The sequence below is a fragment of the Lepeophtheirus salmonis genome, chromosome 12 (genome assembly GCF_016086655.4).
Source record: "Lepeophtheirus salmonis chromosome 12, UVic_Lsal_1.4, whole genome shotgun sequence".
Taxonomy (NCBI): domain Eukaryota; kingdom Metazoa; phylum Arthropoda; class Copepoda; order Siphonostomatoida; family Caligidae; genus Lepeophtheirus; species Lepeophtheirus salmonis.
The window spans coordinates 12447128-12472735 of record NC_052142.2 but is presented as its reverse complement, the minus strand read 5'-3'; the positions used below and the strand labels follow the sequence as shown (position 1 = coordinate 12472735).

General features: G+C 30.3%; 1 protein-coding gene and 1 long non-coding RNA gene across 2 annotated transcripts in view; one reads left to right on the top strand and one right to left on the bottom strand.

The window, feature by feature from the left end:
• The window catches only part of LOC121127079 (solute carrier family 49 member A3), a 32040-nt gene that overhangs the window by 5517 nt on the left and 915 nt on the right, over positions 1–25608 (top strand). Inside the window, exon 2 of the mRNA XM_040722450.2 lies at positions 25253–25581. Within this exon, the coding sequence (XP_040578384.1) occupies positions 25253–25581 (329 nt within the window). The remainder of the gene's footprint in view (positions 1–25252; positions 25582–25608) is intronic.
• On the bottom strand, positions 876–25253 carry LOC139906750 (uncharacterized). Its single transcript, XR_011782624.1, has 3 exons — positions 2054–25253; positions 1861–2000; positions 876–1798 (listed from the first exon to the last, which is right to left on the bottom strand). It is a non-coding gene; the product is annotated as an uncharacterized lncRNA (long non-coding RNA).

The following is a 25608-nucleotide window of genomic DNA, read 5'->3' as shown; positions in this document are numbered from 1 at the left end:
ATGAGGATAATGAGTGCCGTTTAATTCTACACCGGGGACTAAAGGCAAATCCGACAAACCATCTGTTTCTCATCCGGCAAGTATTTTCCAAATTCCTAGGCCTCCATTTTCAGAAATCCAGACAGAAGGCGACGTTATTTGTTGCATTTTATTCAGTTCTCTATCGACTATCCCCATCTAATATTATTATATTAATATTGAATAATAAAGGCGGGAATGATAACGTTCATGATTGATAGAAGAAGATATATATTATTTAATCAATGATGCCATAAGTATTTCTTCTCTTCTCCTCGCACGCTTTTCTATTCTTACCAAAATTATCACCCTTAGTTATACCATAACGCGTGTACGACTGATATTTTACTTCCAGTATGCTTTTAATATAAACGTCATACTAGATAAGTGTTTGCATGTTTTGTCAAGATCTGTTTTTAATGCCCAGCAGTCGGCACGATACATTAAATTGAAAATTCGAGCAATAGTGACGTCATAGACTATAAATGGTTTTGTCAAAATCTGACTGTCTTGCCCTGCAGTCGGTACAATATATCAGATTGTAAATTTTATCAAGCTCGATTACATGATGGTCTAACCTTTTATTTCAATTAACCTTGATACACAGGAAGTTGAATAATCGAATATATACACGAACACCGGTCAGCCACACATAGATTTATATGGATGGGGGGAAAAGGGAAGGATATTTTTTTTGCCCAGCCACCTACAACTTATGTAATACGCATGCCGAGTTTTTTCCTCCCTTTCAAACTATAGGATGTTTTTATGCTGATATCATATTATAACTATAGTGGATAATATTGTAGAGAAAAACGCGTGCAAGAAGGAGGGAAAAAAAAAAGACATATGGTATCTTTGTTTAAAATACTGATGTGATTATCATCTGCCTGCTTTATTATGATTTTTGAGGGTATAACGAATGTATTTATTAGAAAAATGTTTAATGAAGATATACTACGTATAATTGACTTCGACGTTTTTTATCCGTTACAGTAGATTTGAAAACGTCACACTCCATGAAATTGTAATTCATTATGAACCTTATTCTCAGAATAATAGCTAATGAAACGACAAAGTAGAGTATTTGAAATATATTTGAAGCTTAAAATTTAAAAAAGAAGGCTTTAATTAAATATAATCTACATACTAAAAAATAAACCATTAAACATTTAAGTTAAGTATACAAAATTAAACAATTAAAATCATATAACTATTAATAATAATAAATTATAAATACAGAATATTGAAATAATAGATTGATCCAGATAATTTTTCTTGTTCTAACATCGGAATTCAGTTAAATATGTCATAACTTTAGGTTGTAATACACAAGCGAGACGTGGAGTTTAATCAAAAAAGATAATCACCCCTCTTCTTCATGTGGAAGTTGCTATATACAATTGTGCACAGGATAGATATATCTCTACCGATGACATCTAACTAATTATTAATAATAAAGTAAATGTCAAAATCATAAAATTAGACAATAAATATATTAATAAAAAAATGCATCGTAAAGATTTAGAGCAAAAGCTAATTATGTAGTAATGTCCGGAGATATTACTCCCTATTAAGAGCATCAAAAAAGATTTTTCACCGTTATTTAGGTATGCTTATATAACAACATACTATTATCATGAAAGATATACACAATTGTTAATTATAATGCAACACCCAATGTAACTACCCTCGTTGTTGTGACCATTTAAAGAGTTGTTTTTGCCTTTTATGAGTTTTCTGAACACCCTTTCTTGGAGCCCATCAACCATAGCTAAGCCTTAAATGATAAAAAAGTAATATTTATTGACCATTTAATATTGGAAAACCTAATTATCATACCCAAGTCTTAAAGCGAAGTAAGTAGTCTCAGACAAACTATTTGCAAACCATCCAAAGCTACTACCCCCATTGTTGTTACCATTTAAACAGTTGTTTTTGCCCTTTACTGAGTTGTGTATCATAATTCTTGATATGTTTAGCTAAAATAGAATCATATTTTATGGTTAGATTTAAAAAAAAATTGAATACTTACTGTGAGATAGTACAAAATTCAGAGTTCCATTTCGATATTCGTAAATACTTTTTACTGATAACTTGATCGTCATTTGGTGTGGATGACTCAAAACATTTTTATATGTATTTCTATAAATGACATCAGTAACAACATCCTCCATTAATTTAATCATGGTTCCTCGGGAGGGGATATGTTTACCCGTGTATTTTCTCCATAAACTTTTCGAACGTAGATGATTAGAAATGGATAACGGTATATTACATGTAATAAGCATCTTTGTGAGATCAAAGTTAAAGTCTGACTTGATGTATTCATCGTTAACTTGATTTTATAGATGAATCTTGTTATGAGATGAAGATATTGAGTGGCGTGTAATTCTAGACAGGGGACTAAAGGCACATTTATATCGACAAATCCGACAAACCATCTGTTTCTCATCCGATAAGTATTTTCCAAATTCCTAGGCCTCCATTTTCAGAAATCCAGACAGAAGGCGACGTTATTTTTTTGCATTTTATTCAGTTTTCTATCGACTATACCCATTCAATATTATTATATTAATATTGAATAATAAAGGCGGGAACGATAACGTTCATGATTGATAGAAGAAGATGTATATTATTTAATCAATGATGCCATGCGTATTTCTTCTCTTCTCCTCGCACGCTTTTCTATTCTTACCAAAATTATCACCCTTAATTATAACATACACACTTCACTACCTTTTTTTTAAATGCAAATGAAGATATACATACCAAGGAATATACATTTTTGAAATCAGTGGATAAAGATCTACAACTTTGACTCCGACCAAAAACTGGCTTATTGTTCAACCAATTTTTGATATCCGAAGGGATTAAATTTATGTCACTTTTTGAATGATGAATTTACTAAAATTTTCGAAAAAAGACTACAAGGCGTTGCTTTCTCCACAAACAAACACCATATCTTGTGACTTATTAGAAAATATATGTATGAAAGGATTATCTTAATTTCCATATATATTTTTTATTATGACGATATAATTGAAGTTTTACCACCCTGTAGGTATAAAACTAAATTGACCTGGATTAAATACTCGATAAGTATTACTTATTCACATTTCGTCATAGATATATTCATGGATGATTAAAAAATTACTCATAGATTTAAAAGCAACAAAAATACAAATCAATTAATGCTTGGTTTATTATTAATAACAACTAAACAGAATATTTTATATAATATAAATATCTACTAAAATTTTTGTATCGATACATCACAAAAAAAATAAGAATGGAATAATTAATTGTGGAGTTCGTCTTACACAGTTTAACTCCTTCATCTAAATTTTAAAGTATAATATCCCAAATTACTACGATTTCTTTAAAATATTAAACTCACATTGGATTTAAGTACATTAATCTACAATAATATAATACTCAAGGTTAATAGAAATACAAGTTTAGACCATCATGTAATCGGGCTTGCTAGAATTTTCAATTTTATGTATATGTAGCGGAGTACTTAAGTATTAGAGTACCGTAGATATATATGGGATATATTGTATAGAACCGGGAAAACGGAAGAGATCCTATAATAAAGATGTATAAGAATATATTACAGATGTCAGAAGTGGGATAAAGTATCCTGGATAATGGAAGAGGAAACAGTGACGTATACATTGACTCAAAATGGGGTTATGAACCCAATGATACCGCCTCCAGCTCCTATGGTAGTGAGAAGAGATACAGCCTATAATTGGGAACAATTCAAAATGAAGTTTGATATCTGTAAGGATTTAAGCGTCTCTCAAGAATCAAGGATTGTTTAATTTAGTACACAATATAACTTACTCTATAATAAAACACAAAATAGTCATAACACAAGTCTATATAGTTTGAATAATATATTTCGAATGAATAATATAATAAAGAAGAATATGAAATTACCTCTAAACTTTTGGAGGGGAAAAATAGTCGAATATAATCAGGGTTCCCAATAGGTGGTTATATAGCCAGATATACAAATCACTCAGATTCCAACAGACCCCCCCAGAAAATGACAGGTTCGTCGGAATACTACATTATATGTCTCTGTGTCTTTGTATATACTACTCAATTTCGAATGGAGTTGATAGACCACCAGGTTGTAAGGCTGTAGATCTTTCCAGGAAGTCTCACTAATTGAGAAAAGTGTAACTTCAGAAAAACAATATGTTAATGTCTTTTACATCTACCTTGTATTGGCAAACTATGCCCCAGATATCTTTATAATTTGTGGGGTGTGTAAGTTACTTTCTTTTCACAATATTATTCGTGTCTTTAGTAAAAAAAAAGTGGATAAAAAAATTTGCCCTATGTTTCTGCTGTATTTGTAACTCAGGTTTGGAATAAACAGACAAGATGTAAGGTTGTCCGACCCCCACCACAGTTTTACCATGTTTTATAATTTTATAATATTGTTATTTTTTAGATTTATAATAAATAATTGTTTACTTTATCTTTCCATGAATGGTTTGAGATGTTTAATGGTCGCCTTTTAATAATTTATATAACTTCCTTTGCCCCGTTTTTTCTTTCTCAATTCATGATGATGAGTATCAGCAAGAATTCTCTACGATATCAAGTACCTGACAAAACTCTGTATTTGGCCACTTCTCGGGCGGTGTCAACAATTTATTTTTAATTGCTTTAATACTTTGTTTGAGAGTCCTTGCAATATCGCGGCGACTTAGATAAGAGATAAAAGGAGTAAGAGTTGCGCTATATAAATATTTTCTTAGGCTTGCAGTAGTTAGCATGCTTATTTTCATTCTAAAAGGAAGTACAGGGTGTTGTACGGGTGTATATTTTCCTAAAACTGATTCATAAAATTTAAACACCATTTTGCTTACCAAAAAATTCGACGCGACGACATCAGCTGCAATTTCAGAATCGCGATCTGTTCTACAGTTTATGTTAAATGTCCGTATTATAGGCATCTCCCACCGTAAGGAAAGCTCAACTTTTTTTAAATACATAGACTGATCCATTGCAAAACCCTTTGTTTATGGGCGAGAATTGACCAAGCTTTAAAAGTGATTTTGAGAGGCTACAGTGTGGGCGCATACTATAATCAATATTATGCTTCTAAAGAAAAGCAAGCAAGAGGTCGGACCAGTATGGGTGGTTATCTCAAAACTTCCTAATCCAGTAATTGTTGAGACATTTGACGTTCAAACCGCATAGCTTAATAGGATTGGGCATTCTTTGAAAGGATATGTTCCTCTTCTTTAGTAATTTCAAAAAAAAAACTCCTGAACTGCGCTTATTTCAGAAGACATTTTTGCACAGAAAGGAGTTAATCGCAGAAGATGAGTGACGTCGGTACAATATACGTATTCCATGCACATATTTTATCCCAACTACCCAAATTAAGGAGTGAGAAGGGGTTCGTGGTTTCCTTAATTTTGGATAGAATGTTTTTTTAATTCAATGTGGTAGAGTTGCCGCCAATCAAAGATCCTATGATATGAATATTATAAGTAAATTTCAAAAGTGACCATGTTTTGGCCAAAATGCTACTATATGGAGACAAAAATTCTGTTTTTTTTCCTCATTGATGAAAAGTTCAGACTCCTTAAAATAACTCGATATTAGATTGAAAAAGGTTTTAAATGATTTGATAGTTATAAAAACTATCATTGTGATGTAGTCAGCGTAGCAGAGACATTTTAAAGTCCTACTTGGTCATTGCACACCTTTTATTATATTTTTCATTTATATATTGAATTAATTTTTCCAAGCATATAATAAATAATATGGCTGACAACAGATCCCCTTTGCAGACACCTTTTTTATTCCAGAAAAATGTAGTGTGTTGTCCGAAATGTATCATTGTTTTTTATCTTCACATGGTTACTCCAACCATTCGAATGATGTAGATTCCAAATCCCTTACGATACAGTGTCCTAACTATGAATTCGTGTGACAGTGTATCGAAAGCCTTAGCGATGTTGGGTGCCATTATTGATAAGCTATTGTCTTTTTCTAAATTTGAAAGGAATAGAGTCAATTAATTTATGCTTCAAAAAGCCGTATTGGGAATCGTGAAGAATTTTCTTCAGAACATTGTTAATTCGATTTAAAATGACGTATGAAAAAAATTTGTGCAAACAATTTTGTATGGTGAGAGGACGTAAGTTTTTAATATATCTTGTACCCTTTCCTTTTTGGGTATTATAAAAATATTGCCATCGGATGCATGTTCTACAAAATAATCAATGCTCATGACTTTTTCATAAAACTTTAATAAAATAAATGCTAGTTGAAAGATATCTCTTTTAAACAGTTCAAAAGTAAAGCCAGATGGGCCTGGAGCATAGCAAGTTTTTGCATTAATTTTAACTGCATTTATTATCTCTTCAGTAGTTATATGATTTTCAATAAAGTTTTTATCGTAGGCTGGGATAATAAAGTTATTATCAAGATTGCTTCTAATGTACTCACAAAAATCAGCCCATTTGCTAGTACATATTAAACATTTGCTTATTACACCTAGTAGCAGCTTCTCTGATACCAGCTTCCCAGCAGACATTTTTTATACTTTTCAGTATTTTTTGTACTTCGGTGAAGACATCTCCAGTTACGACATCGCATCGTGTGGTCTCTATAAGTTCAATTATTTTATTATCTTCTCTTTACTGATTCATTAACGAAGAGTTTAGCTTCCATATCTATTTGTTTTTAATCTTCAGATTAAGAGCTGGGTCCATTTGAATTCACAGTGCTTTATGATCCGATAATTTTGTGTCGATAATTTTTAATATTTGATGGGTTGCTCTTGGATACCGTTGTAGAGAAAAAAGTCGATCCTTGGTGATACAGGTCTCGAAAATTTGTCGTAGGAGTAAAAAGTATGGCTATAATCGTCAAAAGCTGTAGATTTGATGATAGAGGAAAGCACTGCTTTAGAGCGTTGATGGGAGTTTGCTGTAGGATTACTAGAGTCCCTGCTAGCATTTAATTTTATATTTAAATCTCCGTTAATTATTGTAAGTCTATGAGATAATAAAGGTAAAAGTTTTTGACCAGAGAAATCAGGACAATCAAAATTGGGCCCATATATGTCAAAAATTTAAAACTCAAGATCAGAATAGCTGCACGATATCTTTAATAAAAGTTCCTTTATGTGGTTGTTTGCTTTTGAAAATTTGTTGCGTTGTCTGAATAAAATTTGCATGGTCTGCCACAATTTCCAACAAATCGTCGAAATGCTTCGACCTAGCAACTTGTATATTTATAGCTCTAGTGTGGAAACATGTAAAGAGTACAAGCCAAATCTTTTGAGGTTCTTTATGCGGTTCACAATCTTTTTTGCATGATAAAGGTCTCACTTAGTCTACTCCAACATTGGATTATCAATTCTCATAGTTGGAAGTGGTGACATTTTTGATTATTCAAACTTTGTGTATCTGCGTCTAGGTGTTTTGCATGATTTCACTATTGCTTTGACATATGAAAAATTTCCTATTGCCTAATATTTTTGTCTTAACAACTTTAACGTCTGATTTTAACTGACATTCAGTCTCGATTGATGAAGATTTCATATTTTTCTTTCTGCAACAAGACTTTTAGGTAATATTAGAGGATTTTTAAATTCATGTGATAGGAATTATGACCAATGAAGACGGCTTTCGAGTCTTTTGACTTCTTGATCTTTATCCGATATAACAGGCAAATTTTTTAGACATGAATTTTTTGGAAATTTGTTTTTATTGTTAATCTCACTTTCTTAAGTATTATCCTCTCAAATTTTAGGTACTTTTCTTGAGCCCTTTTTTAAGAATAAGTTCTGCCCATTGAATTTCTTTATGAGTCATTATTGACCTAAATGATTGGGACCTTTTATCTCTTATTCTTTCACCTATTATTTTGATTTAAATTAATATTCTTAAAATTTTGTACCAATTACTTTGGTTTGATACTAATTTTTCTATAAACTCAAGGGGGTCTTGTTCCTCTGTATGAGATTCTGCATTTATCTTAAACATATGTATTTTTGTATCTTCTATGGATTCTATATTTTCTGCAATTATTTGATTGAAATAGATATCTAAATCCTTTTTTTGATTGAAATCTATAGTTTTCATTTATGACCGAAGGATTGGAAAGAGGTTGCTTTGGCCACAATTCTCTTGGTTTAAGAAGAAATATGGAACAAGACAACTACATATCCCCTTTTATTTTTAATTATTTTCATGTGAGACCTCTACTTGGTAAATATGCAGGATTAAGAATACTTGGTCAAAATCTGATAGATGAATCTTGATTATTGTCAAGTGTCTTTATTATTCGTCGTTCTTCCCAGATTTTGCAGTGTCATTTACCTCTCTGAACTCTTTGAAGATTGAGAAGGGAGTTTGTAAAGTATAATATATCCTTACTTGTGACAATTCGTTCTGGAAATAAAGTCCAACTCTGATTGCCATAAATAGGGCAACTAGTTTTGCTCTTGGAATCCTTAATGCCTCCTCAATATGTGCTCCTTTACGTAGATTTCTTTTTTTTTTTGCATTATTGATGTTATTGAGAATGCTAGTTGTAATGTGAGCTTATTCTGTCCTGTTTTTGACACTATATAAGCTGCAACTCCCATGCCTTTTTTACTCGTATCGCCAAAGATAGCAAGGAATTCAAACGGACCCCCAGACCATCTTGGAAATCAGAGTGATTTTAATTTCGGAATTTCAATGATCCAATCTTTGAAGATTTGTACAGCATCTTGAGGGATAGGATCGGGGATGAGTTTACCACTATCATCTTTTTTTTTTTTTGGCTAATAGGTTCTCATCTTAAGAAGTCTTATTGTGCAATGGCATAGGTAGAATTTGTTTGAATTTCATTACAAACGGTGATACATATCCTTGTGTGTAAAATACTTTACTTGCAAGTGATACTATATATCTACGAGTAATCTTTTTTGCATTTGGATCAAATTGTTTAAATTTTGAATCAAGATCAAATTTATATTCGTTTGATTTTTAATCTAATTTAAGACTCAAAATGAAAATTATTTCAGAGGAATCTGTTTTATCTTTATCCATGGAGTTTAATATGGCTTGACTATTGGCCGTAATTTTGTGACCTTGAAATCCACCACTTTCAAGAACGATAAGGTCTTCTTTTATTAACTTAATTGTCTCTTTTTCAGCATCAGCACCATTAAGAATATCATCCATATAAGTTTTTGTCAACATAATATCTACTGCTTTTGGATATTTTTTAATCCATCGTTTTGCAGTAGTCTGGAGACAATAACTTGCCATATATGGACTACATATATATCCAAATGGAAGTCTGTTAAGTCGATACATTTTAGGAGGATTTTATCAGAATTACTCCAAAGAAATTTTAATATATCCATATCTAATTCCTTCTTTAGTAATATGGATAGAAATATTTTTTGTTATATCTATTGTTGCAATAAACTTGTACATTTTTTGAATACAAAATTAATTGAATAATTTGAAGTAATAAATTTGGACCTGATAATAGTAATATATTTAATGTAAGTTTTCTATTTTTCTGATCGGGTATGAACATCTTACATTTTGTTGTCGATCGTTACGGCTTTAACACAGGACAACTCGTCAAAATGTAGGCTGAGTGATTTTTTTCTTCCTGTAATTGCGCTGGGATTTTTTCCCACAAATCTGTTTTCAATAAATTCATAATAAGCGTCATCAACTATTTACAATTGTTATGATTTAACTTTATTTAGAACCTTTTTCCAAATAACCAATGCTCTGTTATGATTATCTATCATTAAATGACTTTCTCTATTATGGTCTTTCCATGGCATTTCAACAAACAGCCTTTCTCTGTGGAATCATACGCTGTGGTTTCTCTAATATGTTGTTTTGCATGGAAGTCGATAGCTGAGATCAATTTATTATCAGGTTCATGTTGGCTGATACCTACATTTTCTCCTTACCTTAGTCAGGAGGTATTGGACTTGGCAAAGGAGAGGGGTTTTAATAGGACTTTTTCGTGCTCAAAACTACCTTAGCAGAATGGTTTAGGTGAAAGAGGCGTGCAAACTGTAAATAGCTTTTTGAAAAAAAAACCAAGATGTAGGTGTGGGAAATCTTGAAAAAATTTGATTTCGAGAGTATTATTTATATATTTACTAAAATATACATATCTTTCTTGAGAGAAATGTAAAAATCTCAAGGCAACAGAGGCTTATTAAATACATCATCTTCAGTTCTGTTAGCAAAATAAACTCCTTATCAACATAAATAACAAATTAAAATCTAATGGTAAGTTTATTTTTTTCATATGAACGTTTCGAATAATGAAAAAAAAATATTCACTTATTTTTAATATATAATTGATTTTTTTGCTATAATGATTGTTTTTTTTTTTATTATTATAAAACTATACATAATGTTAAGATAATGGTGTATATCTCCTATCTAAAGAAAATTGATCGATATTTACAAAGTTACAACTTCAAGGCAGCTAATTGTAATAGTTGTCTACCGTATTATATTCATAAACGTAGATAGATGTTCACTTATTTTTTTTTTTTTTTTTCATACCAACAAGAGTAAAGTGTGAAAATAAAATATAATTCCCCCTTGATAAGGTGCCAAGCCCAGTTTCCTTGTAGGAAATCTTACATTTTGAGTTAGATTCCTTTTAAAGTCAAAGCAAAATACAGGTATGGGCCAGCGTTTTCCACACATATGGGACGTCATTAAAATAGGATGATTACTTCTGTCAAATTATAAAAGTCGCAAGCAACACACCTTTATTATCCACCACCATGTGTTAATATAACTTTTGGATTATTATCTTTGCATTATTTTTATAACTATATAAAAAGTAGTATTATCATCTTCAATATCAGTTGTAAACTTGTAAATTTTGGACACAATTAATATATGATTAAGATAATTCATAACCTTATTGTTCGTTGGAGTATTTTTAGAATAAAGATAAATCCAATTTGACAATAATAATGTTCTTCATTTATCTGAAGATTATATCACAAAGTTCTTATAGACTTATCATAAAAATGCAATGCAAAAAAAAATCTTATCCCCCCAAACTTCCTCCTTATTGTCAGTCGAAACACATCTTGGAACTCTTTCGCGAGGAGACTAATAGAGCGATTCTTCTTTGCAAACGAACGTTTCTCATGAATACATTAGATAGATTCCCAAATATGTTGTTGCTTGTTAGAATAATTAACTTAACCATTAAATTTTAGCCACGCAGAAATACTTAAGATGATCATCAATACGTGTTTTTATGAAATGTGATAATTTCCTTTTTATTCCCCGGATGGACATAATGAAGAGTAACGAAAGATTCTTTTAATTCTTGTTGAAGAATCATAATTTAATTCCAATCGATTTAATGTGTTTGTTTATCTCGTGCTTTTTAAAAGAAGTAAGACGGTGGTAACTGTACTTCATTGCCTTATAATGATATGGTTCGAACTTGTAAGTTTATCATAAGAATTCGAGAATTAAACCGATGAAACTTTTCCAATTTCCTCACCACCATCTCTTTTTTCTCATTTCCATAAGTTTTTCTTTGTTTTTCTTAAAAGAGAATAAATCATAAGAAAAGAACCAAAATTATATAAAAAGAAAAGAGGTTTTTTTAAAAGATCCCCAAAAATAGAAGGAGCTATTGCAGTAAAGATGGTCTGAAGGATAATAATACTAAAAAAGGAGAAATTTTGCATAATGAATGAGTGTGTAAGCATTGCAGTGAACCCACAATAAAAAAAAATAACAAAAAAGAGTCATATATTTTATGATTTATTTAAAAAGAATATAAATAAGCTACAAATATTATGATATATTGTTTCTTGGTGAGTAAAGCTATGCCAGCTCAACACATTTTATTCATATGACTGCTGCGTTTTAATCAATATATTTACTTATAAATATCATAAGTTCTATTTAAAAGGACATTGTGGGCCAAATTATAGTCACACTAATCAAATGAATGCCCTAAATTATAGCTTATATAATTGAGTATACGTTCCATCCCGCATATTTAAACATGAACAACATAATTGATCAAATTATTTCCCTGTTATATTTATAAAGTAAATAAATAAAATGGGAATTTATCAATAACATGATTTTTACTCAAGAGTACTTTGGTGTTAACTCATCACGAGACTTACAATTTACGACAGTTTTTTAAAGATAATTTAAAATATTTGTTGTTGTTTTGTATTTACAATAATTTTTTAATAACTTTTGCTATATTGTATCGGCAAATCAAGATTTTAGAAAGGGTTTCTTCAGTTATGTTTCATTTGTTGGAAGATTCAAGAAGAATTATTTAATAGTAATTTTTCGCCAAATTTCCTATTCCTCTCATTAAATGTTATCGGAATGTAGATTCTTCACAAATCCGATCATGTAACCATAAACCTGATTGCATCATACACATAGTTTTCCCTCCTAATGAAAGAGGCTTTTTGAAGTTGAACTTTCCCTCTGAAAATATCACCAACGAATCACCGATGGTGATATTTTTAGAGGGAAAATCCAAAGCTGTTGTGTAATCTAACTAGAATCCAAATTTTCTCTATTTATTTCAAACGAAAGTAGAAAAAGGATCAATTTTCCCACAAAAAAAGCGCAAAATGAGCATTTTTTTGAGTGATTGAGCGATCACTCACAAATCCTAAGTTCACATATTACAACTTCAAAAGAATTGCTGTAAGAAAGTTCGAGTGTATTTCCTTTATTATAAGTGTTATATGATTATAATAGTATTTTTATTGATCATACATATTCTTCTGAACACGAGATAGCCCTTTTTTGGTTGAAAAGTGATTAAAAAGGCATTCTTATTTAGTCCTTTATAATTAGAGATGGGATTTGTGTTATAGGACGAGGAGAAGGCGGGAGTGAGACATATTGAATTACTGAGTTCAGACCATTGATAATATCAGCTGTTTATTACATGATTTTGGGGTATAAAGTGAATTAATACAATTAAGAGGAGAACCTTCAATATTTAAAATAGCATTAGTGCAGTGATAATATCATATTTATTTTATTATGACTTTTGAAATAGAACGACGTAGCTCAAGGGACAACGTGCTGTAGATAAACTATTCTCCTGAACTCAATATGTGTAGGTTAGCACCCCCTTAGTTCCTAGAGAAAGAAATATACTCTATGTATATGGACTTCAAAGAAGATTACTAGGCTAGATAGATTAAATTTAATATTATAATGTTTACTTATACTTAGTCAGTGCAACTCCATCTGAACAATTAAATGAAGAAAAAAAAAAAAAAAGTAAAATCTTATTTTAAACGAGATTTTTCTTTAGCCCCTTATAACTTATACATCATTCATAGTGATAAGGAATATCAAAGCATATTGTAGAAAAAATATTAAATGTTTGATTTAAAAAAAAACTGTATAAAAAATATGGCTATCCAAGAACTTTTTTTTGTATTTTTTGAGTGATCATATTTTATGTAGGAGTGTACAACCAAATATACAACATTTTCAATTTCAATTTTTTGACGTCCTACCCAGTAATAAACAATAATATTTAATATAATAAAAAAACACGCTATGTAAAATTTCAAATAAAATAATAATTATTAATTATATTTGAAATATTAAAATTACCTACTCATCGTACATGGATCTCTTTACTATTTCGATCCTGGAAACTCTTTAGCAAGGAAAGAGTCGACTCTACTCCTTGATAAATTCTGATAGTTTTTCTTGGATTAATTTCCCTCCAGTCTTCTCCCCTGGAATATAGAATTCCGAATAAGAGCATCTCTTGATGCTCTTGGATCAAGTTAGAAGTATTGCTCTTCAATTCCCTCCGTCTTCTTTTGCTGTTAACTCTTGGAGAACATTAAAGTCTACTTCTTCTGGGATTACTAAATGAAGAATGATCTTAGACCTTCGTAATTGTCAAATTTATTGCACATTTGGATTTCAAAGTTGAATATATTTGAGTTTTATTGTGATAACTTCATATTTTAGTAGTACTTAATTAACAATCTTCATTTTATATTTCAGATTCAGAACCTTCTATTTGAATTTGAAAGTAAATGAATTATGTTATAGTTTCAATCGTGGAATATATTCATTGTTACATATCAAATATCCTTTGATAAATTCCTACTCAAGGAAGGAATCGGTTCTACTCTCGTATAGGACTGAGCTTTGTTTAGTTTTATTCTTTAGATGGATTTTCATCCTATCATCCTCCCTGTAAATATTGGAATTCAAGCATCTCATGTTGGGGATCGTAAACAATATTAAGATAATGTTTTATATTTGCTAGTACACCCCCATAAAAAGTAGGATCTCACAAAATATACAAAATCGAACAATAGATATATAGATAAATTGGATAGATATATTTTTTAAATGGGGATTTAAAAAAAATTAAACATTGAATATTTTCTATAATAGGAGCTTTGATATTCTTTATTACTATGACTGATGAATAAGTTATCAGTATAGATAGAAGGTGTGTAAAGAAAAGAACTAAGTATACCGATTAGAAAAGGAAAAACGGTTGTAGCGTGTGCTCTTTCTTCTTTTTTGTTAATTATTCAACCCATTCTCTCTCGGTGATCCCATATGGTCTCACTAATTATTTTAAAACGTCTTTTAAATATATGAATAATTCACTCGCTGAATACGTAGATTAATATATTTTCTGTACTTAATAACTTTTTCTAGCGTCCTTTTATAATAACATTTGAGAGTTAGAAGGTGTTTATGAAAATCATATTTTCCAAAGTTATTTCGAAGATAGGGAATTGTAGAAAGTAAGATATATTTCATTACCATTATTATTTAAATTGCATATTGGCTATAATATTTATTTATTTAGGTAACTATTATTCAATTAATGTATTATTAAGCCTTTGTAATAGTTTTTTCAATGTTCAAAATGAGCTTCAATCTGGTGGTGCCGCTTGAGATTACCCATAGATTCATGTATAAAATTCTAATTTAGATTTTTTGAAAAGGACACTATGTATGGACGAAGTTTTGATCTATTATTTGAGGATGAGTGGAAAAATGACGTATTCATTGAACCACCTGAAGTTCGGGATTTAATGGACGAGGATTTTGGTAGATGAGAAACTTGAAGGTATCCTTAGAGCCCACAATTTGTAGGATCAGTGACTACATGCAACTGCTGAGTTGGGCCGTGGTAATAGAAATACTTTATGCTATCCTCAAGGTGATAGTGATATCCAATCTCCCTCATCTACAAATATTAGAGGGAAGCGACAAAAAGTTGTAAAATAAGTTTTATGGACAAATGGGAACAACACTGGAAAATCGGGTTGGTTTCCTGAATCCAATTTTTCCAAGTACTCGTCATTATCTCCTGTAGAACTATTTGAAATATTTTTTGGAGATGATATCCTTATATATATTCAAATTGAAATGTGTAGATACTGGATAATAGTCTACCCCGAAAACACATTTATTGGTCAAGAAATTTAGATATTTTCAATACTGCTGTATCTAAGTCTATGAGAAGTGATAGATTTAGTACAATTCTAAACTGTTTAGATTTTAATACCTCTCATATCACGGATACTTAAGAAAAGTTCATCAAAATACGTCCTCTTATACACCATTTGCAAAAAAAAAAATTATGGAACAATTTATAGATTCAAAATGTATATCCCATAATGAGGCAATGGTCAAATATTTTAGAAAACATGGATGCAATGAAGCAATATTAAAAAAACCAAATCATTTTGGTTATAAAGTATGGTATCAAAATAGACCTTGAGGTTATTTGTGTGCCTTTAATGTATAACAAGGGAAAAATAAAGAGGTAAAAGTGAAATGGAGATAAAATTTGGTATATGCACTTCTATAGTCCTTCATCTCCTATCATTATACAGTGATGAAAAAAGGATTTCCCAATAATTTTCTGTTTGATAATTTGTTTACATCTCTGCTCTTACTAAATGAACTTTAACAAAAAAATAAACAAGGAGATGATAATAAATCTAAAAAAATTTGTAACACTAGCATAAAAGGTTATACTACAACTAGCAATAAAGATAATATTAAAGTTAGTAAACAAACTAGGATTGATAGTGGAGGCAACAAATCAATGGATGTTGATGTTACCACTGATACCAATTGTGGAGGGACTAAAGCTCTCAATGACGATGACGGACCCAGGGAAAACAAGTTCTAGTCCAGCAAAGTACGAAAAAAGTCGATCACGAGGCTCAAGGCTATCAACAAGGCATTAGTTATTGGGTGTGCAAAAAAAAAAAAAAAAAAAAAAAAAATCGGACCAAAATCAATTCCCTGGTAGACCAAACATTTTTCCAGCCTAAGGTATAAAGTCTAGAAACTCGAAACAAAGAGATGAATACCGTATCGCAAAGAATGTTGTAAAGCAGAAGGTCCAAAAGATATCACTCAGCTTATAAGATTTCAAACAATGTCGTACAACTCTATTTGTCTTATTTAAACTGATAAAGGCAGAGTGCAATCACCTGCCAAATCACTATAAATACTCATGGAAACTTATTTCCTTCAATGTAGAATCAGTACATCTTCTGGAACATCCTTTCAAGTAAGTGATTTTAACATAGACTTCTTGGATAACAACAACGTCAGGGAATCCTTTAACTCCTTTGGCTCATATAAAAGCTCGGGACCTGATGAACTGAAACCAGTTGTACTGCAACAACTTGTGAACAACATCGTTCCCTATATCTCAGAATTTTGTAAAATCATCCTCATCATTGGTTATACACAAGATGCTGGAGAAATAATAGTGAGTTTTCTGCCAAAACCATGTAAAAAAGATTACAACCAGGCCAAATCCTTAAGACCGATAACTCTTTCTAACTATATGCTTAAAGGACTTAAGCAGATTTTATATTGGGAAATTGAAGAAGTCATTCCAACACTCCACTCACAACATGCTTATACAAGGCCTTATCAGCTCAGACAGCCCTTTCATAAGTGACTGATACCATAGAAAAATCAATCTGTCAACAACAATACACAATGGTTGTCAGTTTTGAACGTATAGGTGCATTTGTTTATATACAATTTCATTCAGCTGATGCAGCAAGGGAAAAAATTGGTATTCCAGAGTATATCAGATCCTGGTACAAAATTTTTCTAAGTACCCGTGCGGTCACAGCCAAGCTCAAAGGAGAAGAAGTTTGTGGCAATCCAACTTGTGGGAGCCCACAATGAAGCTTTCTATCGCAGGTCGTTTGGAATATGATTATGGATAGTTTACTTAATAAATTTAAAAAGCAGCAATCAATGTTGTTGGTATCCTCCTTTTAATTAGTGGAAAACATTCCCACACCCTTGTCAATACAATGCAAAGGCCAATCAATAGTACTATTGAATGGGGAAAAGACAAATGGTCTTACCTTTGACCCATCAAAATCAAGCACTATAGTCTTTTTGAAAGCTTATAAACTTAGATCAAAATACTTTCCACAATTAGAAATGGATGGCAAAGTGATGGAATATGTGATAAATATGAATTACCTAGGTGTGATTTTTAATCAAGGACTCACCTAAACAGATCATTTGAAAAAAAAGAAGCCTCTAAGTGTTCTCAAATATAGAATATGGCCAAGGCAATCATAAGACAAAAGTGGGGACTAACCACAGACAAGGTTCTCTGGCTCTATGAAGCTATGATCAGAGGTATCATCTCCTATGGGGGTCTAGTATGGGGACATGCAATCACTATAAAGTAAAGTGCAAGGAAAATATTAAATACCATTCAAAGGGAAGCACTCTTGGGAATTACTCATGCATTTCCCAAGAGACACCAACCTCAAGAATGGAGGCAGCATTGGGTATTGCTTTTCTAGATATATTCATTAACGACCAGGCAACAAAATCAAGATGGAGAACGAATAATTTCTTATGTGATACCTAGGATGGAATTGTTAATTTTCCAATCTTCCGCTGTAATAGTACAAATACCCCGTTGTGTGGTAGTGTTTTTTGCCTTATATTGTACAATTTTATTTTATGTATGTATGGCATGCAGTAATAAATAATTAACTAACTAACTAATTTTATGTATTTTTTTTTGGTTTTTTATGTATGACCTCTGTAAGATATATTCAAGCTTGTAAGGGGAACAATGATAAGGAGAAAAGAAGTAAAAATATCGATGGTTGATAATAAAAGCAGAGTAATTTTTGTGTTAGCGAAGTAATACCGTTGTGCATAACTAATATAAATGTCTCAAGGAATTACTCCACAGATATTTGATTATCTGATATAATTTAATTTAACAGGTATAGGCAAAGATGAAAATCCAGTGTAGAATGGGTATGTTAAAACAAAAGATCCCCGAAAATCAACATGATAATCTTGACAATTTGAAAAATGTTTATGAGGAGAGAAAGAATAACGGTCATGACGTTTTATTAGATTAGCTACAATCAACTGTGACAAGAGAAGATTTATATAAGGATATAAACAAGGGCATTTGTTGGAATTACTCCGATGTCGATCCCAATTCTACTCTGAGTCCAACTAAGACTTTCAATTATAACTCTCCCAGAAATCCTCAGGATTACGGTCCGTCTTTTATGAGCACAAAACGAACGTTCAAACAGGTTTTGAAAATAATTAATTGAATCTATTTAGGTAAGCAAGTTCACTACTAAGGAATTAAATAAAAATGACAACTGCTAAGGAAAAGAAAATTCCTTCTTTACACTGCCAATTATAAATTAATGGGCCGGTTTAAAAATACACTGCATAACATCATTGGGTAAAGGGTAGGAATAAAATAATTGGAAATGTTGAATTGTAGATACAATATTTTATGATACTTGAATAGAGTTATTAAAATTTTAAAAATCTGATTTTGATTTATTAATATTTTCTCCGACTTCACATCTTTGAAAACAGGACTATCCGGTCCGTTAATATTGTTAATTCCAATAAATTTTAAAAATTCACACCTACATAATTAAATTCCAGGGACTAAATTATTACAAAATTTAAATTACTTAAATTTATTACAAAACCTTCCAAAGACCAAAATCTACGAAATAAAAAATGCTTGTATGACAATAAAATGGTCAATTCTACTTAAATATTTAATCTATATTTTAGTATTTCGACAAGTTTGTTGAAAAAATTGTTTATAATCAAGAATATAGCTTTCTACAATTCATAATGTTTAAATTTGTATGTAAATATATAAGAACCAACTCATTGATCAATTCGTATTAATATGTTTATATGAAATAGAGCATGAACAAACTGAAAAAAAACATTAATATCCGCAAGGTGGTACTGGTGTACTTAGCTGTCCTATTAAACAAATAATTATACAAACTACAAATAAACAAAAATACCTACCAGATAGTCCCACTATTCTCGGGTTGGTAAACAAACTATTAATAAGTAAATATCACTCACGCTTCAATGAATTAAATAATTAAATATTTTTACTGCTAATAAAATATGCAACTCCTAGGAATTTTGTTTGATTTTGTATCTTTTAGCGATCCTGTTTTTTATTGGAGTGTATTAGTAAAAAGACAACATCCTCTAATTTTTTTTTTACGATTTCAATGTCTTATAATGACGTCACACCGCAATCTATTAAAACATAACGTGACTGATTGTTTGAGGAGGACACATTTTTAGCAACAAGGCTGTGTACCTAAAGCTCAACATGTCATATTAAAATCGAAAAGGGGAGTATATATATTTAGGGATGAAAATGTGAAACATTTTCTAACATGTGAATTTTCCTGTTGTTGTTGTCAACCTGAAATTTTATTTTTATTTTTTAAAGCTGTTACTATAATTCTTTCATTTTTGAAGAGAAAACATACAAGTATTGAACAATTAAATAAAAAAGTATAGCGATGATTTCTTGAGGAGTTATCTTTATATTAATAAAGCAATTCTATAGTATTATTAAAAATATATGTTTGTTCGTCGACGTCTAATTACTCCGAGCAATTCTGTGTAATACTGATAGTAAATAAGAATATCATACCATACCGCACTTAGAACAAATTTGGACCAAATAGTTATATTTCAAATATTAAAATTAACTACTCTCCGTGATTTGATCCCTTCATTGTTTCAATCCTGAACCTATTTCTGAAAAGTAAGTGTTGACTATATTTTATTATGAAGCTTGATCGTTGTCTATGCCACCCCTATTCTTTAATGATTAATTAATGGTATATCTAAATATTTAAATTTTATAGACAAGTCTAAAACAGATTCAACATCACATTATTTTTCATATTTAAGGAGAAATTATATAAATCCTCATTTATCCTTTAAATACAAAATACAATACTTTATTGCGTTATGAGGTGGTATGGATCAATCATTTGAAGATAAATATACTTAGATGATGCATGAGAAACAAAATACAATTTCAAAAACAGTATAACTAATTATGCTTTGTATTAAGAATAGTTAATTATTAGTTAATTAATTTTATCCTGCAGGACCTCGTAAAAATATCAGATTTTGCTTTCATATTTAAACATTGAAAGAACAGAAAATTTAAAATCATAAACCAGACTTGAAAATTGTGTTTGTCTTCAAATTATTGATTTAGGTGTCAATGTTACTTTGATATCTATGTGTATAGGTCCTGATGGCGAAATCCAGAAGAATTCTTTTTTATCAGAGTTTTTTGAGGTTTGGAAGTTCTTAAATTTGGTTCAACATCAGTCACTTTTAAGATGAGTAGTTTTGAATTATTTAAATAACTACTATGTACATATGCTTCTTTTCCAAAAGGACAAGAATACAATTTCTTGTTGTTGAATTGTGTCGTATATATGAATGTATATTTGTAAATTTTATTATTTCTATGAAATTTTTTGGCTATCATTTCCAAATAATAATGTATATATATAAAAAGAGAGCGTTGGGCCATCTAAGAGTTTATTCTTTTAGTTCCAAACAAAATATGCTCAAAAAACTAGTTCGAGTAAATACTAGAACTCCAGCTAACATCTGAGTTAACAATTAAGATATAAAACTCTTCTTATAAAATTTAGCAAAGATAGAATCTATCGTGTCAAGACCAACTCTAAGTTGCTCTATGCTACTTTTTAATGGATGAATATACGTTCCATGAAAAAAAAAAAAAATTTGAGCTAACTTTTTTCCTTCTAAATAGAATCCCCTCCAATTTTCAGTGTTAAACTAGCTTATATAAGATGCATGGAATGAATTGTCTATTATATATTCAAATAATTTTTTTAGATTAAAATTTGTCCACTTGGTTATTTTTTTATAAATCAAGAGTGGCGTCTAGTTTCTGAAAGTAACTCCGTGCTTTATTTACTTAATCCAAAGAACCTTTAAGCTTTTCTGTATTACGTATTCTCGAACTTGGGTGTATGATATCGTAGTCCACTTAGCAATCACAAGTATTCCTGTTTTACCTTTGTTAATTGGTAGGCCAAATTTTATCTGAAATTTCAGAAAACATCACAGGAGAATTTTAATTCTTTTAATGAGCTGTTAGTTCGTTTTAGCCTTCAACATAAGATTTAATTCATCGGCATATAAGTCAATTATATTCATACTCAAGCCCAGTTATATACCAAATCCGACATATTTCCTTTTGATAATCTAACTTAGTTCTTCAATAGCTCCAACAAAAAGCTAGGAGAAACCAGCCATCTCTGTCGGAAAATTTTCTTCAATTTAGTGAATTTATTTTCTTACCAACCAACCTATATATATTGTTGAAGCTCCATTAGAATGTAGAGCCCCAATTGGATTATAAAATGTATTATACAAGATTTTTTAACACTCTACATCATAAAAACGTAGAGTAAAATCTTTATAAAAATCAAAAGCTAAAATTGCAACATATATTTGAAGTTCATTTACTGATTCTACTGCCGTTTGAATGTTCTATGAAACAGTTACAGAAAGAGTTTGTGAATCAGACCATTCTTTTACTTGTAAAACTGCAAGAGAAGTACACTTGAAGGTAAACATGTGATAGTTCTTAATTCTGGATAAAAGACAAAAATACGTGTCCACCAAATTTCCTCCAATTAAACCACTGTATTTGTGGGTATTCGATCTTCTGGGAGGATACACGATTTTTTTAAATTTTTATGTAGTAAATTGGCATAATATCTCAAAATCTAAGGTAAAGATAAGTTCAAAAACTTGAATAAACTTTGTTCAACCTCAACCTAATTATCAGGTTTAACTGGATGATAGGGCACAAAATCTCGTAAATACATATCCTCGAAGACAGTGGTTTTCAAAAATTTGAAAGACAAATATAAATTACTTGATACACCTATTTTAATTAAACAAATCAATTGGACTATTATAAGCTATTGCAAATTATGTGAAATTACAATAAATTGAATTTAATTGCAATCATAAGGAGTAGTAAAATTCTACTACACCTATAGGAGCAAAAAAAATTAGCACCTCTCGTTTTTAATTGAGTTGGGCTGTCCTGATTGCTTTAAAAAACAACCGGGAGTGCGCTCACAAAATTAGTAACTGAGTGGGAGCTCACTAAGTATCTCATAAGCGGATTAATACATTTCCTTATCATAACATTTTGCTACAGCATTTTCGTCTCCCGCCTAAAATATACTATTATTGTTATTCAAATCTTATACACCAATTTGAAAATAAAAACCTTCAAAATACATAGCCTTTAAATAGTAAAAAAAATCTTTTTAGTACAGTTGTGTTAATACTATATTTCGACATAAAAAACTAAATAGATATTAAGTGTATTATGACTCATTTCAATAAAAATTTTTTTTTAGAGGCAAGAGGATTAATCCCAGTTTAAATATCAATACAATCTATTCGTATTCATTATATATTTAGTCATACAATCGAGAAAAATAATATTTGATTACGCAACTTTTATTTAATATTCCATTCGAAAACTAAACTGAAAAAAATCTAACAAAACTGACCTTTTTCTAAAAATTTAATCTTTCATTTTAGCTATGATAAGTGGGTGATCCCAGAAGTACTTGGCCTCAGTAAGTTATTTTTTAAACAAAGCAAGATATTTTAAAGCTTATTTTTTAAGTTTAAAAGGGATTTAGTATTTTTTTCGAAGCCATAAATGGTGAACGTTTTCATTGATTTTTTGAAAATAGAGAAAATTGATCATCGTTGTGTGATACAAACTTTTATCTAAAAGGCCTTCTGTCAAGCCATTATTAAAGCTGAACTGGATTATATTGTGATTGAGCATGCTCTTTCGTTAAAAAAAGTAAAATTTTAGCTAGTTGAGTTATACAAGGTCATACATGCATCGCAGTGGTCCACTAAATGAGGCAAGGACTCCAGAAATAGAGAAGAAAATCTGCAAAGTAGTACTGGTGGGTCATCGACTGAAAGTGATATCGCAAAAAGTGAAGTATATAACATATTATATTAAAATATGGACAGTACAAAGCTTTTTGCTCAATGGATTCTGTGTTTGCTCACACTCGAGAAAAAAAAACTGTTCTGAATAAGTATCAATTGAGTATTTAGCGCGAAGTTTCACAGCAACAAAGCAGAGTGTTCTTACGGAATATTTAATTTACTAAGCAATCAAAAATTTTATAGGAAAAGGTTCTGCAATAAAACATAAACAAGTCGATTAGACAAAATAAGTCTGGAGTAAATACTAATCATATGTCTTGTATATGAAACGTACCTAAATTGGGGTAAAATAATCGGCTCAATTGTATTTAATTTGTAAAATTTAAATTCTACCTTAGTAAATAAATTATTTAAAAAAATACAAATCACTTAAAATTGACCTTTTTTTTACACCAAATCTTTTGAAGATGTAATATAATGTTTATTGTTAGCTTAGTAATAGAAAAAAATATTGGCTTCCAAATATGATCCTTCATTTTTGGAAGCTAATATTTTAAATAAAATGTGTTATCAATTGTTATTGCAAATAACTTTCATCTATATCAAAATATGGCTCTGAATATTAACTTGACTAAAAAAAAAATGATTTAAAGAATTTCTCTTAAGGCCAAATCTATTTTTGTTGAAAGTTTTTCCGATTAATTTTGTGTTCTACGGCTTAGATAATATAAAAAATATGGGATTTAGCCGACGGAAATTCCAAGACCTGAATTTTGTTGCATAGTATAATGGATTCCAAAGCAGGGAACATCTACTTTCAATAGAAATTACACATCCTTACTACTTCAAACGAATCATAAATGATGTCGGTAAATTAGTGATTGTTTACTGTTAAAAACTTATCCTAATTGAAGACAAAAAATCTTTCTCGGACACATTCTAGATCATATGAAAGTCGAAATCTATGATCTAGCCTGATATTATTGTGGTTCTGATATGAATAATACATCATTTCAAATGATAAATAACTAATAAATGATCAGCACTACTTCCATTCGATTAGTTGTGGTATTTCGTTATTTTTCTTTACTCTTAATTATTATTTTACTTATTTTGTCTCTAGTTCCAACTCATTACATAAGTGAATTTTCTATCATAACAGTTTAAATTTGGGATATAGTTACATAGTTAGTCCAACAGAAAACAACAATCAAATGCTTTTATAGTAATAAACGATTCATATTTTCATTAAAAAATTCAAAAAATAAATCAATTTTAACAAAACTATAAGTAATAACTACGTATAAACTTAATTTAGTTAATAAGACGAAATATTCCGAGACAAAATGACTTAAGGGAAAATAATTAAAGTGAAAGTAGGTAGCATCATTTTGAATAAGACAACTATTTGTGTTGTCACATAATTAAAGATATTCTTTAAAATTAATAATTTCTGAGATATAGCTCTTTACTCAGACTTCTTAACTCAAATAATGACCTATTAGACGATTCAACAATATTCAAGTCCTGGAAAAAAAACCCATATTTATTTAGCTTAGGCCTTCACTTCGAAATATGGATCTGAACCGAAATTATACCGTAAAACTCGTTTTTTTTTAAAGTATCTAAAGGCCATACCTATGTCAGTTGAAGATTTTAATGCTAAGGTTTATGCTCAACTGTTTAAATAGGAATAATAAATTTGGGGTTCAGCTAGCTGGCTGGCGAAAATGCTGTTGAATAGCATTATGGATAGCTCTAGTTCATAAATCAATGTTTTTAATTTGAACATTTTTAAAAACCACAAAATATGTTTGAAGCTTTTTCGTATTTTCTAGGTGGATTATTGTGTTTTTGTAGTTCTTTGCCATACTTGTCAGATATCTTTACAAGTGATGAAAAATTTTATTTAGCTCTTGTGGGTCAAATCCTCACCGGAATTGCTTGTCCCTTTATTTCTTGTGTCCCAACAAAAATAAGTCAACATTGGTTTGGTGACAATGAAAGGACAATTGCTACAATTTTACTTGGAATGTCGAATCCTTTAGGAATTGTTTTGGGCCAAGGATTGACACCTCAGATTGCTCCATCTCCAGAAAAAATTCCAAGAATGAATATATTATGGTTTATTCCTGCAGCGATTGGGTCCATAATTACCATAATAAAGGTATTTGACATTTTACAATTATGAACA